At 44.9% G+C, this 18,428-nt stretch overlaps 1 protein-coding gene across 1 annotated transcript in view; it reads right to left on the bottom strand.

The window, feature by feature from the left end:
- Window positions 1-18,428, bottom strand: part of LOC122556975 (uncharacterized) — a 59,662-nt gene that overhangs the window by 30,443 nt on the left and 10,791 nt on the right. The window contains exons 5-8 of the mRNA XM_087995032.1: window positions 14,805-14,951; window positions 10,349-10,426; window positions 9,062-9,144; window positions 5,693-5,800 (exon numbers count right to left, since the gene is read on the bottom strand). Coding sequence (XP_087851158.1) covers window positions 5,693-5,800; window positions 9,062-9,144; window positions 10,349-10,426; window positions 14,805-14,951 — 416 coding nt within the window. The remainder of the gene's footprint in view (window positions 1-5,692; window positions 5,801-9,061; window positions 9,145-10,348; window positions 10,427-14,804; window positions 14,952-18,428) is intronic.

The raw sequence follows: 18,428 nt of genomic DNA, 5'->3' as shown, positions 1-18,428 counted from the left end.
TGTCAGCTTTGATCAATATGTAATCTTTCTGTTTGAATTTAATTAAACTCCATTCCAGAATTGAAGCTAACACTGGCAGTGCAGGGCTGAGGGAATGTCCTTCAGAGGAGATATTAAGCTATAGTTCTGTTGTCTTGGCTGGGGCCTGTTTGAAAAGCTGCAGAGAGTTCTGCCGATATCTTGTCCAGCATTCCCCTCTCCACCAGTTCCATCCCAAACCCAGCATGTTAGTCATTTTGCTTATTGTGCTGCTGTTACACATACCTGTGCAATTGTGCTGAACAAAATAATGCGAGATATAATTTGGTTGTCTCTCATTTTTATGCTCACACATGGGTCAAAATACAACTCAGAACATGAGCTCAGAGCTAAGAAATTGTAATTCTCGTTGGGATAACAGGTGTCAGCTGTACCTGTGTGGGTAAAACCCATGCTACCGGGCGGTGGGGATCCCCAGTGGAGGGCTCTCCATGCGGGAGTCCTCCCCCTTTCAGGGATCTGGGGTGGAGGGTGCTGCATGCAGTAGCCCCCTGCAACCACAGATTGCAGTGGTTCACGGACTCCCAGCCCAACTGCTTGTTCTGTGGGGCTGTGGAGTCCATGGACTATGTATGTATTGGGTATGGGTGCTTGCACTCCCTTTTTGATTTTCTTAAAAACCTTTTCCTCTGCTTTTGGTTGCATTTCAGTCCCACGCTCCTGATCTTCGGGTACCCGGTACGGAGGGGAGAGAGAGCAGGTCTGAAGACCTCCTCGTGGGTCTGCTCCTGGACCTGGCCAAAACTGGCCATAAACAGGTCAAGGCAGCGGGCCGTGGAGGGGGTTGTTAGGGCCGACTGCCTGCCCCTCTTCCACGGTTATGTCAGAGCCCGGGTGTCTCTGGAGAAGGAGCACGCGGTGTCCACCAACATCCTGGAGTTGTTCAGGGAAGGGTGGGCGCTACAGGGAGTGGAGTGTATTATTTACCTCTCCAACTCTATTTTGATTTAATCCCTGCCCTCCCCTTCACTGTTTGATCATGCAGCATTGCCCTTTGATCTGAAGTGCACTGCTTGTCACTGGCCACTCGAGTGTTTCCTTTTCTTCCTGGTGGTGGAAACTGAATAAAGAGTCATGCACCTTGTGTCTTTCACTGTGTCTTACACCTGCACACACACATACAACACAGTTAGGCGGTAGTCTGGGGGTAAAAGGGGAAAAGAAAAATAACAGGACCTGGCTCTGAGGGAGCTGGATCAGAATTTTTAAAACTCTGTGCTGCTCTGTGAGAACATGATGGGTCAAGTTCAACTCCAAGAGGACTAAGTTCATAATCCACACTAACACTCCCAGTGCCAACACTGGAGGAGTGCTGTATTGTCTGAGATGCTAACCTAAAGCCCCATTTCCCTCCAAACCCCATATAAATATCCCATGGTCACAATTGCAAAGAGGAGCTGGGATGTTCTTCCTAGTGTCCCAGGGATTCCTTTTCCCTCAACCAACACCTAAAGCAGTCACTCAGACATTGTTCATTGTTGGAGCTTACTGTACACAAATTGGTTGCACCATTTTCGGTGTTTCCATTTCATTGACTGTTACGTGCTCTGGAGGGGTGACAAGCATTGTAAACATGCAAATGATATTCTTTCGGATTAACTGGACTGGCTCCAAGAATGTGAAATGAAATAATTATGGCAACATTTGCCTAATTATTAATTATTACTCAAAATACAGCACTGTATGGGCAAGGTAAGTGCAACAGGGGTGTGCTTTTGGGAAATGGAGTGGTGTCTTACAGAACATAGAACGTAGAACACAGCACAGTACAGGTACTTTGGCCCTTGATGTTGTGACCAGCTTTTATCCTATTCTAAGATCAAACTAACCTCCATACCCTTCAACTATCATCCATGTGCTTATACAAGAGTCGCTTAAATACCCTTATGTATCTGACTCTACTACCCCCGCTGGCAGTGCATTCCGTGCACCCACCACTCTGTGTGTAAAGAACCCCTGACATCTCCCCTGAATCTTCCTCCAATCACCTTACAATTATGCTTCCTTGTGATAGCCATTTCTGCCTTGGGAATAAGTCTCTGACTATTCACTCTATGCCCATCATCATCTTGTACACTTCTATCGAGTCACCTCTCATCCTTCTTTGCTCAAATGAGAAAAGCCCTAGCTCCTTCAACCTTTCTTCACAAGACATACCCTCCAGTCCAGGCAGCATCTGGGTAAATCTCCTCTGCACCCTCTCTAAAGCTTCCACATCCTTCCTATAATGAGGAAACCAGAACTGAACACAATATTCCAAGTGTGATCTAACCAGGGCTGTAGAGCTGCAGCATAACCTCATTGTTCTTAAACTCAATCCCCCTGCTAATGAAAGCCAATACACCATACGCCTTCTTAACAACTCTGTCAACTTGAGTGGCAACTTTGAGGGATCTATGGACATGGGCCCCAAGATCCCTCTGTTCCTCCACACTGTCAAGAACCTGCCTTTATCCCTGTATTCTGCATTCAAATTTGACCTTCCAAAGCGAATTACTTCACACTTTTCCAGGTTGAACCCCATCTCCCACTTATCAGCCGAGTTCTGTATCTGTCAATGTCCCGTTGCGACCTATAACAGTCCTCCACACTATGTACTGCTCTACCAATATTCATGTCACCAGCAAACTTACTAAGCCACCTTTCCACTTTCTCATCAAAGTCATTCATAAAAATCACAAAGAGCAGAGGGCCAAGAATTTATGCTCTAGCCCTATCCTTAGGTGAGAGCTTCTATTTCCCACTTTCACTTTGATGAAGGGGACTAATTCTTTACAGGAGTAAGTTTCCATTTCATAGAATCCCCACATTCGGGAAGTAGGCCATTTGGCCCTTTGTCCACACCAACCCTCAGAAGAGCAACTCATCAGACCTTCCCTCCTATCCCATCCCTGTAACCCTGCATTCCCCATAGCTAAATCACCTAGCCTGCACATCCCTGGACACTGTGAGTAATTTAGCACAGTAAAGGCCAAGTGGTATTATCGGTAGACCATTAACCCAGAAGCTCAGATCATGTTCTGGGGACCTGGGTTCAAATCCCACCATGGCAGATGGTAGAATTGGAATTCAATAAAAAAAGCTGGAATGAAGGGTCTAGTGATGACCATGAATCCATTGTTGATTGTCAGAAAAGCCCATTTTGTTCACTAATGCCTTTAGGGAAGGAAAATTGCCATCCTTACCTGGTCTGATCTACATGTGACTCCAGACCCACAGCAATGTGGTTGACTTGTAACTGCCCCCTGGGCAATTGGGTGGGCAATAAATGCTGGCCTAGCCAGTGATTCAGTAAGTGAATAATAAAAAGAAATCCTTCTAAGCTGCACATCTCTGGACTGTGTGAGGAAACCGGAACACTTGGCAGAAACCCACGTGGACACAGGGAGAATGTGCAAACTTCACACAGATAGTCACCTGAGGATGAAATTGAACCTGAGTCCCTGGCGCTATGAGGGAGCAGTGCTAACCACTGAGCCACCATGCAGCCATTTTGGACTTATGCTGGAAGTGGAACTCCCCCAAAACTCAGTAGTGAAATGGAAGAAATCCCAAGGAAATTTACCTCTTGTACATTTAAACCCTAGTACAGTAATTGGCATAATGGAAGAGGCCATTAGGTCAGAGCAATAAAAAGCCAATGCCATTCTTTACCCATAATCCATGTGTCTTGCTCCACCTTAAATACTGATTCTATTTTTCATTCAAGGCTGCAATATTTCCTACTTTTACCCACACTCCACGGAAAATATCTTCCCACTCATTATTAGGTCAGCCCTTGCAGCCTGCAACACATGGATCACAGCAATTCAAGAAAGCAGCTCACCACAGCCTTCTCAAGGGCAGCTAGGGACAGTCAATAAACGTCTGTCCAGCCAGTGACACCCACCTCCCATGAATTAATGTTTGGAAGTATATCCTTGTGGGTTTTTTTGTTAAATGTGAAGGCCATCACTGAAACACAACATTGCATTGCTATATCACTGCCAAGCAGCGATATAGAGATGGCACTGCCCAGGTATTCACAGGCAGGTTTCCGGGAAATCTTTGGATTGGTTTTCTGTAGATAATTGATCTCTGTAGAAAGGTCCGAGCTGCACATCTCTCAGCAGTGGTTGTACATCAGCTGAAGCGAGTAGCCCATAGGACGTACCATTCTCAAAGACTCCTGCAGAACGAGTCCACAGGACACAGGAAACATTCACAGGCCAGTCCCCGTGGAATAGTAATTAAGAGATATGTGTAGAACCCAGATTGTATAACATACTGCTCTGCGTTATGTCTGTTATATTAGTATTGTTCAGTATTAATATCTAGTAATAATGGTGGCTCTGGAGGTGCTGGCAGTACCATCAGTGAAGGCGCTCCCCCAGTGTTCGGGGCTGGCGTCACCATTGAACTTTTCAAGATGGCGGCACCAGAAAATCACATCTCGGAGGATGGTGACCGGAGGGGGATTTTTGGCAAGATGGCGGCAGCCTGGCTTAGTCTGGCTGCAGTAGGTTCAGAACGGGGACTCCTGGTGTTGGCAGGTAGGCGGCAACATGGTATGCCCAGGGTCAGGACTCTTGGCATCATTGAGATGACAGCAGAGCTGGGACTCCTGATTGGAGGACATGTATGGGTTCAGCACAGGATCTTGCATCAGTATGGCTCAGGACTCTCTTTCAGTTACATCTTTTATTCTTTTTAATGTCAAACTATTCAAAATGGCACTGGATTGTGGCAACTGTTGAAGCTTTTCACTGTATGTTACTGTAAGTGCAAGTGACAATAAATCACTCGTTCCCTCATTAATTCATTCCCTCAGTTCAAGATGGTGACCCCCCCCATATTCACAGAATTGTTTTCTGCGGTTTCAGTTACCCGCGATTTACCATGGCCCGAATATATTATACGGAATCTTCTGGAACCAGGGACTGGGGGCTGCTGGGAAGGCAAATTTCCCATTCAAATGAATGGGTTTGTTCCTATCCACAGTAAGTCTTGGAATGTGTCCCCTGCGGGTACGGGGGTCTACTGTGTTTAGTGCTGAACACAAATATTGAGCTTCCCTCAAAATGCAGGAAAATGGGACAAGACTGGAGCTGACATGAAGACCATGAAATCCCTACAGTGTAGATAGAGGCAATTCAGCTAATCCAGTCTGCATGCCCCTACAAAGAGCATCCCCCCCAATCCCCATAACCTTGTATTTTCCAATTCCAATTCACCTAACTTGCACATCTTTGGATGGTGGGAGGAAACCCACACAGACACGGAGAGAATGTTCAAAGTCCATATGGACAGTCACCCAAGGCTGGAAGTGAACTTGGGTCCCTGGAGCTGTGAGGCAGCAGCGTTAAACACTGAGCCATGGTTATTTCAAATAGCTGAGGGGAGAGAGTTGTTGTTGGCTGTTGCATGTGCATGTGTTTGAAGTGACTTTATCAAACACCACGATATCAAAAGCACACATACAGACATCTGCTGGCAATCCAGCATTGGTGCATCTGCACGTGAGCAGGCTTTCGGCAGTCATCATTGTGTGTTGGGAACGCAGACTCTGTATTCTGTGTTTATGTGAAATTTGTACAGTCAGGCAACTGTCAAGCCGAGTTAACATTGACCACCAGGAACACTGCTGCAGCAATTCAGTCTGTCAGATAGCTACCTGTCCAGGTGAGCTCCTGCCAGTTTCTGGGCCTTTGTTCCTTCTAAGTACAAGCTCCAAGCTTCTTCACAACTGGACACAGCAATCTCACTGAGCTCCTCTGTGATTCTAAAAGAAAGGAATATATATCAAAGACATACATTCTGCTGCTCCTTGGCAAATAAGAAGACGTCTTTCAAATGGAACGGAGATATAGATCAAACATGGTCTACTCAATGACAGTGTAGGCATGAGGCACTTAAGGCTATGTTCCCGTTCTGAAAACATCTTTAGTTCTCAGGGCCCACCTTGCTTTAAACACATTTTAATATATCATGCTAAAATACAGCAAAGTTCTGCGGGTGCTGGACATCTGAATTAAAAGCAGAACTTGACTGGAGAAAATATGAGCCTTCTTTGGAACTTAATATCTTATGCATTTTGCAGTGATCCCCAATTACATACCTGTAGTGATTGTAAAGAGGTCAGCCAGGTGGACCTCATGGAATATGAGTTCCTTGACTGGGGCTGTTAACCTGGTCCAATCAGGGAGCCCTGGCTGACAGATAGAAACAGGAGTGCCAGGATTCTGTATGCTGTGAGAAAGCTGGATCAGTGTCAGGGACTCTCCATGTGTAAATAAAGGGTGACTTGGTGGCAGGATACTGGCCACTGTTGAGTTATTTCAACATTTCCATTGGATAGCAGAGTTTAATGTCTTTAAGCTCTCTTTGTATAGTTTCTTGTTACTTTTATGCTTCATTGCATTCTCTCTACTGCTCACACAGTCTGATGATAGTGGTATTATTTCTCACATTAAAAAAAAGATTGGGGTATTTACTTTTGAACCTCTGAACTTCATGTCCACTCTCACTGATGTATTTCAATTCAGCTCCTGCTAGCTTCCATTCCGCAGTCACCTTTACAGACATCTCATTGGGCTATCTCTTGGAATGGAATTCATTGCTTATAGGAACTTAGGAACAGCAATAGGCCATTCAGCCCCTCAAGTCTTATCCACTATTTAATGAGATCATGGCTGATCTGTGGCCTATCTCCATATACCTTTGGCTCATTTCCCTAAATACCTTTGCCTAACAAAACATTATCTGTCTCAAATTTAAACTTCGCAACTGATCCAGCATCAGCTGCTGTTTGTGAAAGAGTGTTCAGAACATCTACCACCACAAGTTCTTCCTAACATCTCTCCTGAACTGTCTGGCCCTAATTTATAGATGATGCCCCCTAGTTCTGGAATCTCCAGCTAGTGGAAGTAGTTTATCTTTATCTAACCTGTCTTCTCCGATTAATAGCTCGAAGAATTCAATCATATCACCTTCATCCTTCTCAATTCTAGAGAAAATAGGCCTAACATGTAGAATCTCTCCTCATAATGGAACCCTGAAGCCCAGGCATAATTTTGTGAACCTACATTGTACTCCCTCCAGTGCCAACCTATCCTTCTTGAGGTGTAGTGCTTCACCTCATATGGAGGTTTGGCTAACCTTCTTTTAATTCCCTGGAATAGAGCTGACTAATGCGCATTGCTGACCAGGTAACTTTTATTAGAGACGGAAAAAACTGCAGATTGTGGATGAAGGGCTTATGCCCAAAACATCGATTCTCCTGCCCCTTGGATGCTGCCTGACCTGCTGTGCTTTTCCAGTGCCACACTTTTTCACTGCAGATTGTGGAACCCAAAGTAGACAAGCAGGAAGCTGGAAGGACACAGCAAGCTAGGCAGCATTAGGTGGTGGAGAAGTCAACGTTTTGGGTATAATCCTTCCTGAAGAAGAGTTATACCTGAAACGTTAACTTCTCTACCTCCTGGTGCTGTCTGGCTTGCTGTATTCTTCCAGCCTCCTGCTAGATAATGTTTATTGTCCATTCCTAATTGCCCAAGATAAGGCCGGTATTGAGCTGTCTTCTTCAACTCCTGGAGTCCATCTTGTGTAGGTGAATCAACAGTGCAGTTAGGGAGAGAGTTCCAGGATTGTAACCTAAAAACAGTGATGGAACAGACAGTTCCAAGTCAGGTTGGAGGAAAACTTGCATACAGTGGATATTCTCATGTATCTTTGGTACAAACTCAATGGGCTGAATGGCCTCCTTCAGTGGTCATAATGACTCTTTGTTCACTCTGATCACATAACTGCAACTCCAAGAAAATATGCTGTGTGTAATCAGAGAATCATTGATTTCATAGGGAGCGTACAGCTCACACAGCATGTATCCCATACAACATTCACTGATGAAGATCTTACGCCCGAAACGTTAGTTCTCCTGCTTTTCGAATGCTGCCTGACCTGCTGCGCTTTTCCAGCACCACAGTCTTGACTCTGACCTCCAGCATCTGCAGTCCTCACTTTCTCCAATATTCACACCATGTATTCCCAAGGGAAATAACTGTACAGTGGCCGGTATCCTGTCACCAAGTCACCCTTTATTTACTTGTGCTCAGTATACTGGCTGTAGCCAGCCAGCTCGGAGTCATTACCCCAAACTGAGGAGATTCTAAATCCCCTGTTTCTATTTTTTTTTTGCAAAGAGTCAGTGCCCTAAACTGAGGAGATTCTAAATCTCCTGGTTATATTTTTTTCCTCTCTCTCCTGATTATTTTTTTTTTTAAATCCCCTCACTACTGTCTAACTGCAATAGCGCTTATATTTTCCCCAGAACCCATGTTGTGTGTGTGCAGGTGTGAGACACAGTGAAAGACAACAGGTGTACAAATTTTTATTCAATTTCCACCACCAGGAAGAAAGGAAACACCCGAGTGGCCAGTGACAAGCAGTGCCCTTCTCATCGAAGGGCAATGCTGCGTGATCAAATAGTGAGGGGAGGGCAGGGATCAAATCAAAATAAAGTTGTAGGGGGAAATAATACACTCCACTCCCTGTGGTGCCCCCCTTTCCCTGAAAATCTCAAGGGTGTTGATAGATACCGTGTGCTCCTTCTCCAGGGACACCTGGGCTCTGACATAGCTGTGGAAGAGGGGCAGGCAATGGGCCCTAATGATCCCCTCCATGGCCCACTGCCTGGAATCCCCTGTTTCTGTTGGTCAGCCAGGGCTTCCTGATTGGCTCAGGCTGTGTGATTGTAGGACCCATAGGAATCAAGGCTGTATGATTGGAGGGCCAGTAGGAATCAGGGCTGTGTAGCTAGGTGTTAGAAATTTTACCCCAATCAAGGATAATGTAGTCTAGGTTCCAATCTCTACACCAAGGTTTATAGTGTGACACATGAAATCTATCATCCAAATATATCCAGTATTGCACATGAAAGACAAGTACTGGGCACCTCTTAACATGCAAAGTGTAACACATGAGCCATATAGATCAAGGACTCTTAATACAAGCAGCATGTACCAGGAAGAGAGATCTCACTTACAGCCCCAACACTGAATGGTGCAGGCATTGTATTTCTCTGTTGTGGGGGTTGAGCAGATCGACTGTGGAATCGTCACTGTGAAACTGAAGATTGGTGAATCAGTTGGTCAGTCAGGAAACAGATACAACAACAACAGCAACAACAACAACAACAACAACAACATTTACATCTAGAGAATCACAGGATTGCTTCAGCCAATCATGCCTTCAACAATTCTTTTTGGACAAGCAGGAGGTGGAGAAGTCAATGTTTCGGGTATAACCCTTCTTCTGCTCTCCTGCATGTCTACCTTGGATTCCAGCATCTGCATTTTATTGTCTTCAACAATTCTTTGGCTGTTTTAACTTGGTGCCCAAATTCTGCTTTGTTTCCCATCAGCCTGCACATCAGTTTCTCTATAAGTAATTATCCACAGCCATCTGTGATTGGAGGACGAGCAAGGATCAGGGCTCTGTGATTGGAGGACCAGCAAGGATCAGGGCTCTGTGATTGGAGGAACAGCAGGAATCAGGGCTGTACGATTGGAGGAAAAGTTGGAATCAGGGCTGTACGATTGGAGGTCCAGCAGGAATCAGGGCTGTGTGATTGGAGGTCCAGCAGGAATCAGGGCTGTGTGATTGGAGGAACAGCTGGAATCAGGGCTGTGTGATTGGAGGACCAGCAGAAATCAGGGCTTTGTGATTGGAGATCCAGCAGGAATCAGGGCTGTGTGATTGGAGATCCAGCAGGAATCAGGACTGTGTGATTTGAGGAACAGCTGGAATCAGGGCTGTACGATTGGAGGAACAGCTGGAATCAGGGCTGTGTAATTGGAGGTCCAGCAGGAATCAGGCCTGTATGATTGGAGGACCAGCAGGAATCAGGGCTGTGTGATTGGAGGAACAGCTGGAATCAGGCCTGTCTGATTGGAGGACCAGCAGGAATCAGGGCTGTGTGATTAGAGATCCAGCTGGAATCAGGGCTGTGTGATTGGAGGAGCAGCTGGAATCAGGGCTCTGTGATTGGATGACCAGCTGGAATCAGGATTGTGTGATTGGAGGAACAGCTGGAATCAGGGCTCTGTGATTGGATGACCAGCTGGAATCAGGATTGTGTGATTGGAGGAACAGCTGGAATCAGGGCTCTGTGATTGGATGATCAGCTGGAATCAGGGCTGTGTGATTGGAGGACCAGCTGGGATCAGGGCTGTGTGATTGGAGGAACAGCTGGAATCAGGGCTGTGTGATTGGAGGACCAGCAGGGATCAGGGCTGTGTGATTATGTGTTATAAAATCCAACTGATTTTACCTGAATATTTGAAACTGTGATAAGATGCTTCTGATGATCTTCATCGTTCTTCAATTCTTCAAACAATTCCTTTAAAATCTGCACAAAAGTTTATCCGGCCTTAGTTTTATTTAGTATTTCGCCAGAGTGCCAACTAGTAAAAACAAAACTGCATTTCTATATAAGGCCTTTCAGTCTGGGCATCCCGAAATTGTAAAATCATTGGACATTATTAACGTGTAGTCACTGGTCTCATGTGGGAAATATGGCACTCAGTTTGTGCACAGCAAGCTCTCAGATACAGGAATACGATAGTGACTGGGTCATTGTATTTTTAATGATGTTGCTTGATGGAAAATGCCATGTGGTCTATCACGTGCATGAGAGGATAGAAAAGACCTTGGTTCAATATCTCATCTGGAAGTTGGTACCAAGTTACCACAGCATTAGCCTAGAGATTGCACTCCATTCTCCTGAACTAAGCCCCACAACACATTACTAACCGCCTTGATTCCTACTGGTCCTCTAGTTACACAGCTCTGATGCCTGCTGGTCATCCAATCACACAGCCCAGATTCCTGCTGGTCATCCAATCACACAGGACGGTTTCCTACTGGTCATCCAATCACACATCCCTGATTCCTGCTGGTCCTCTAATCACACAGTGGTGATCCCCGCTGGTCCTCCAATGACACCCTACACAGTGGTAAAACCTTTAGATTAGATTAGATTCCCTACAGTGTGGAAACAGGCCCTTCTGCCCAACTGTCCACACCGACCCTCCGAAGAGTAACCCCCCAGACCCATTTCCCTCTGACTAATGCACCTAACACTACGGGCAATTTAGCATAACCAATTCAGTTGGCCTGCACATCTTTGGAATGTGAGAGGAAACCGGAGCACCTGGAGGAAACCCACGCAGACACGGGGAGAATGTGCAAACTCCACACAGACTGTCGCCCAAGGCTGGAATCAAACCTGGGACCCTGGTGCTGTGAGGCTGCAGTGCTAACCACTGAACCACCGTGCTGCCCCAAGTTGTATACGTTAAAGTCACCACCATCTTACCAGACCATAGGATGCTCTCTCACTAGAGAGAGAGAGAGAGAGAGAGAGAGAGACGATTGGTGATGTTTTAACCTGAGGGTGACCACACCTGAAGCGAGGGGAGAGTTTGGGTGACTCCTTAGTGGTGACTTCAGCCAATGTGGGAATTGAATGGTTCACTGCAAACCAGCCAACTGAGCTAACCAACCCCTTTGTAGCTACCTAAAAATTCATCCACCAGGTGTGAACGTGAAGGCCAGTAGTTGTTCTTCCCTGAGAAGGTAAACAAATTTTGAATCCCTGACTCCTCAGTGAGCTGTGCCAGAGAAGTGAACCTTTCCATCCTCTAGTAGGAGAGCAGCCATTAACCTGAGAGGAGAACAGTCAGCTAAAGGTGTTGTGCCCGGTATGGGTGTGATTTTCGATGGAGTTTCCTCGCCCATCCACTACTTTCACTGATTTCCTCCAATCCTGGCCTCTGCTGCAGTTGAGCCAGCCCCCTTAAAACAGATAAAGTTCCCAGGACCTGATGGAATACTTCTTGGCATATTAAAGGAAATAGCTGCAGTGATAGTGGATGCATTGTTAGTAATCTTCCAAGGATTCTTAGTTTCTGGAAAAGTCCTTGAGAATTGGAAAGCTGCCAATGTAACACCTTTATTAAAAAAGGTAGGGAGACAATAATAACAGATTGATGTTAGCTTAACATCTGTTATTGGGAAAATGGTAGAGACGGTGATATAGGATGCAGTAAAAGATTGTTTAGAGTCTAGGATCAGAGGGCAGAATAAGAGGTCGCACATTTAAGACAGAATTAAAGAGGAATTATTTTTCTTTTAGTGGGTTGTGAATGTGTAAATTTCTTTAATGCAGAGTGTAGAGATTATAATGTGGTCGACCAGATGGATCTCATCGAATAAGAGTCCCCTGTTTAGTGTTTTTACTCTGATCCAATCAGGGAGCCCTGGCTGACAGATATAAATAGGAGTGTCTCCCCAGTGGAGGGCTCTCTACGCGGGAGTCCTCCCCCTTTCTCTCGGGGATCTGGGGTGGAGAGTGCTGCACGCAGCAGTCCCCTGCAACCACAGTTTGCAGTGGTTCACGGACTCCCAGCCCAACTGCTTGTTCTGTGGCGCTGTGGAGTCCATGGACCACGTGTATATTGGGTGTGGGCGTTTGCACTCCCTTTTTGATTTCCTTAAAAACCTTCTTCTCTGTTTTTGGCTGCACCTCAGTCCCACGCTCCTGATCTTTGGGCACCCGGTACGGAGGAAGGAGGGCAGGTCTGAAGACCTCCTCGTGGGTCTGCTCCTGGGCCTGGCCAAACTGGCCATCAACAGGTCCAGGCAGCGGGCCGTGGAGGGGGTCGTTAGGGCCGACTGCCTGCCCCTCTTCCGCAGTTACGTTAGGCCCGGGTGTCCTTGGAGAAGGAGCACGCGGTGTCCACCAACACCCTGGAGTTGTTCAGGGAGAGGTGGGTGCCGTAGGGAATGGAGTGCATCATTTCTCCCTCCAACTCTATTTTGATTTAGTCCCTACCCTCCCCTTCACTGTTTTGATCACAAAGCAGTGCCCTTTGATGTGAAGGGCAGTGTTTGTCACTGGCCACCCGGGTGTTTTCCTATCTTCCTGGTGGTGGAATTTGAATAAAGATTTGTGCACTTTGTGTCTTTCACTGTGTCTCACACCTGCAAGAAAAAAATTTAAAAAAAAAAATTTAAAAAATTTTAAAAAATAAATAGGAGTGTCAGAGGTTCTGTTCACTCTGAGAACTGGCTCTGAGGAAGCTGGATCAGTGTCAGGGACCTCCCCGTATAAATAAAGGGTGACTTGGTGACGGGATATCCACCTCTGTGGAATTATTTCACAGACAGCTGCCAAGTCTGTGTTACTAAATGTATTTAAGGCTAAGATAGACAGATTTTTAATTGGTGAGGAAATGAAAGGTTGTGGGGAAAAGGAAGGAAACTGGAGCTGAGGATTATCAGATCAGCCATGATCTCATTGATTGGCGAAGCAGACTTGATGGGCTGAATGGATTATTTCTGCTCTAACATATAATGATCTTATGGACTTAAAGCCCTGGACAAAGTCTTGACTAATTTAGGGGTTGGGTGGAAGAAGAGACTCCATCATGTTTCTTTAAGTGTACCACTCATTTATTTCTTCGTATGAAAGTAAAGAAAATAGGTTGTACAACATGAAAGGGCCACAGAGTATTTGGATATGCACTTGTGATGCCAAGCAATATCAGGCTATGGGCCAAGTGCTGGAAAATGGGATTAGAATAATTAGGTGTTTGTTTTTGTTTGGCCTGGTCATGATGGCAAAAGTGAAGACTGCAGATGCTGGAAATCAGAGTCTGGATTAGAGTGGTGCTGGAAAAGCACAGCAGGTCAAGCAGGAAAATTGATGTTTCGGGCAAAAGCCCTTCATCCTGATGAAGGGCTTTTGCCTGAAAAGTCGATTTTCCTGCTCCTCGAATGCTGCCTGACCTGCTGTGCTTTTCCAGCACCACTCTAATCTGAACATGATCGGCTGACAGGCCCTTTTTCTGTGCTGTACATCTCTATGACTCCATGACAAACCAACATCATGTCAAGACAACAAACAAGTAAACACTGGCAGTGGTGGTCTGAATGGGTTCAATGACACAAACAGGCTGTTTCCTAAGGAAGTTGTTTTTCTCCTTACTCTTTCATCGGTGCTTACATGGTACGTAGGTGTTGATGGCCAGTCTAACATTTATTGCCCATTCCTAGTTGCACTTGAAAGGAGTGGTTTGCTAGACAATTTCAGAGGGCAAGGAAGAGTCAACTATCATTGTTCTGTGTGTCTGGAATCAATTGGCATTGACCAAGTGAGAGTAGCAGATTTCCATTCCTAAAGAATGGTAATGAACAAAATGGCTTTTATGATCATCAATGACAGTTTCAAGGTCATCATTATTGAAACCAGTTATTAAATTGCAGATTTATGAATTGAGCAGGGTCAGACCCAAAACTGTGACGTCAAATGGTGGCTCATTGCTTAGCACTGCAGCCTCACAATATCAGGGACCTGGGTTCAAATCCAGCCTCGGGCAACTGTCTGTGTGGAGTTTGCATATTCTCCCTGTGTCTGTATTGGTTTCTTCTGGGTGCTCTGGTTTCCTCCCAGTGTCCACAGACGTGCAGGTTAGGTGAATTAACCTTGCTAAATTACATAGTGTACAGGGATGTGTAAGTTAGATGCATTAGTCAGGGTGCATACGGAGTAATAGGGTAGGGGAATGGGTCTGGGTGGGTTACTCTGCGGAGTATTGCTGTGGACTTGTTGGGCCAAATGGCCCGTTTCCACACTGTAGGGATTCAATGATTCTCTGAAAGTATTAGCCTGAGCATCCCAATTACCTGTCCAATTACATCATCATTACCTTACCCTGTCTTACCTTACACATGATGCCATCCCACTTCTCATCGCCCTGGAGCAGCCTGCTCCTGACAGATGCCTCGGTGCCACACACAATCAGAGCCATGTTGTACCCCAGCTTTGTCCTGGAAAGCATTGGTTTTACCAATCCCTCATAGACCATCTCCTAATGTTCCACAAAATAAAACAACAGCGTTAGAGGGTCACTTTCTCTATTGGCAAAACACATGTGGATGTAACCCTGAAACCACATCTCATAACGCAGCCACATTTAGTTCACCACAAGGAGACAAATAGCAGAAACCATTTGCCCACCCCTAATCACCTTTGAGAACCTGATGTGCAAACTCTTCCTTCATGATTTAATGCAACATTATTTCAGAGAGCAGTAAGAAGTCAATCTTTTTTGCTCTGTTACTGGACTCATGTGGAAGCCAAACCAGGGAGGGACATTAGGTTTCCTTTCCAAAATACATGAGTGAACCAGCTGGGTATTTATGACAATCTAATAGCTGTTTTGTCACCATTACTGTCAGGAACCTTTAATTCATTGTTATTAAAGATTAATTTAATTTAATTCCCTAGTTGCTGTGTTGGGAATTCACCCTGTCTCCAGATCATAAGGTCAGGTCTCTGTGTTATTAGTCTGACATAAGATCCATACTACCGCTTTCTGCAATTAACAATTTTAAAAACTCTGCCAAGTTAAGCAAAAATTGAATCTGTCAGCAATTTTAATCTGCAGCATTTCACACAATAAATTGTTTTCTGGAGTTCATTGACTGTGGTTATATGGGAATATACTGCAATCATTCTGCTTCAGGAGTGGCCCAGAATCAGAGGTAGATGAATGATCAGTTAAACTGTTAGATTATCAAACTCCAAGCTCTGAAACTCACTCCCTTAGCCTCCATCTCTGGGGCTACCTCTCCTTCTTTGAGAATTCTTTAATACCTAGCATTTTGGTCACCTGTCCTAATGTCTATACATGTGCCTTTATGTTCCTTCAGACAATAGATATTTCACTACGATAACAGTGCTATATAAATGCAAAGTGTTATTGTTGTTGCAATACTGATTGACAGATGAATGTTATGAAAATGCTTTCCAACCTGTGAATGAAAAGCAGAAGTAGTCTATTCAGCCCCTTGAGCCTGCTCTGCCATTGAAGAAGAGCAAGATTTTATGTTTTGTGTTCTATATTTGCATCTATCTCTCGATAACCTTTGATTCCCTTACCTAACAAAAATCCATTTAACACACCTTAAAAACAAGCAATGACACCACTTCCACCATCTGCTGAGGCAGAGAGTTCCAAAGTCAGACAATCCTCTGAGGGAGGAAAGAATTCTCCTCAACACTGTCCGAAACATCCTGTCAGGTTCTTAGTTCACAGTTGTATTTTTAAGGATGTTATAACCAATGGTCCATTACTTCCTCAGTACTCAGGGGCAGCAATTGTTAAGAAATGAGGCCAGGTTGCACAGAACAGGCTTGTGTTCCCTTAATTATGGAACATTAAAGGGGGTGCATTAATTGAACCACTTAACATGGTGAAAGACGTTGATAGGGCAGATGGAGACAAAAGTGGTGCAAATCCCAGAAGAAGGGGCATGGATAGACTAAATAGGCAAAGTCTTTTCCCTGGAGTCGGGGAGTCCAGAACTAGAGGGCATAGGTTTAGGGTGAGAGGGGAAAGATATAAAAGAGACCTAAGGGACAACTTTTTCACACAGAGAGTGGTACGTGTATGGAATGAGCTGCCAGAGGGAGTGGTGGAGGTTGGTACAATTGCAACATTTAAGAGGCATTTGGATGGGTATATGAATAGGAAGGGTTTGGAGGGATATGGGCCGGGTGCTGGCAGGTGGGACTAGATTGGGCTGGGATATCTGGTCGGCATGGACGGGTTGGACCGAAGTGTCTGTTTCCATGCTGTACATCTCTATGACTCTATGACTAAGTGCTCATAATCTTAAAAGTAGGGCTTGGAAATTCACGGGTGATGGCAGAACAAAGCTAGAGAACAAAGGAAGGTGTTTAAAAATATAAAGATAGTGATTGGAATGAGATCAACCAGATGGACCTCATAGAATATGAGTTCCCTAACTGGGGCTGTTAACCTGGTCCAGTCAGGGAGTAGGATAAAGTGAGGACTGCAGATGTTGGAGATCAGAGTCAAAAAGTATGGTGCTGGAAAAGTACAGCAGGTCAGGCAACATCCAAGGAGCAGGAGAGTCGACATTTCGGGCATAAGCCCTTTATCATTCCTGATCAAAGGCTAATGTCCAAAACGTCAACTCTCCTGCTCCTCGGATGTTGCCTGACCTGCTGTATTTTTGCAGCACCACACTTTTCGACTCCAATTAGGTATTTCATGATGTGGGGATTCCGGTATTGCAATGGGGTGGACAAGATCAGAAGTCACATTACAGTCCAACAGGTTTATTTGAAATCACAAGTGCTGCAGGTGTCATGTGACCTCTGACCTGGAGTCATTTCAGAAAGCATTAAAGGTAATTTCTCGGATAGAGGTGAAAAGTTAGTTTGAACTTTTTAAACCTTGGTTTGGACAACACTTGCAGAACTGTGAACCATGCTGACCTTCATATTATAAAAACAAAGTGTAGAGGTATTGAGAAAGTGCAGAAAAGATTTATACCTGGATGATATCAGAAATGAGATTTTATACTAATCAGAAAACAGATTAAAAGTTCATTTCTCGAGAAAGGAGATGCCTAAGGCTAATTGAATCTTTCAAGATTATAGGAACATAGGGAGGAACAGAGTTGATATTCAGTTCTTTAAGGCGAAAGTGAGGACTGCAGATGCTGGAGATCAGAGTCAAAATTAGAGTGGTGCTGGAAAAGCACAGCAGGGCAGGCAGCATCCGAGGAGCAGGAAAATCAACATTTCAGGCAAAAGCATCGGGCATTCCTGAGGAAGAGCTTTTGCCCGAAATGTCGATTCTCCTGCTCCTCGGATACTGCCTGACCTGTGGTGCTCTTCCAGCACCACTCTAATCTTGATTCTGATCTCCAGCATCTGCAGTCCTCACTTTTCCAGCACCACTCTAATCTTGACTCAGTTCTTTAAACCTGTTCCACCATTCAATGAGATATGGCTGATCTAGTTTCAGTTTCAGTTTTCTGTCTGAACTACATAACCCCTGAGTCCTTTGTCAATCAAAAATTAATTTAACTCAAGTAGGAATAAATCTAAAGAGCCCGGTCTCCACTACCTTCTGGGAAGCCTGACATCGGTGGTGGGCAAGTTGTTAGAGGGAATCCTGAGGGACAGGATGTACATGTATTTGGAAAGGCAAGGACTGATTAGGAATAGTCAACATGGCTTTGTGCATGGGAAATCATGTCTCACAGACTTGATTAAGTTTTTTGAAGAATTGGTTAAGAAAAAGAAGGAATCATATGTCAGGTATAGACAGGATAGATCGAGTGAATCCTTCGAAGACTATAAAGGCAGTAGGAGTATACTTAAGAGGGAAATCAGGAGGGCAAAAAGGGGACATGAGATAGCTTTGGCAAATAGAATTAAGAAAAATCCAAAGGTTTTTCACACATTAAGGACAAAAGGGTAACTAGGGAGACAATAGGGCCCTGCGAAGATCAGCAAGGTGGCCTTT

Source organism: Chiloscyllium plagiosum, unplaced genomic scaffold (genome assembly GCF_037043375.1).
Source record: "Chiloscyllium plagiosum isolate Xiang-an unplaced genomic scaffold, Cpla_swu_hap1 HiC_scaffold_16, whole genome shotgun sequence".
Classification (NCBI taxonomy): domain Eukaryota; kingdom Metazoa; phylum Chordata; class Chondrichthyes; order Orectolobiformes; family Hemiscylliidae; genus Chiloscyllium; species Chiloscyllium plagiosum.
Note: the sequence above shows the minus strand (reverse complement) of the source record. Positions and strands in the feature narration are given on the sequence as shown.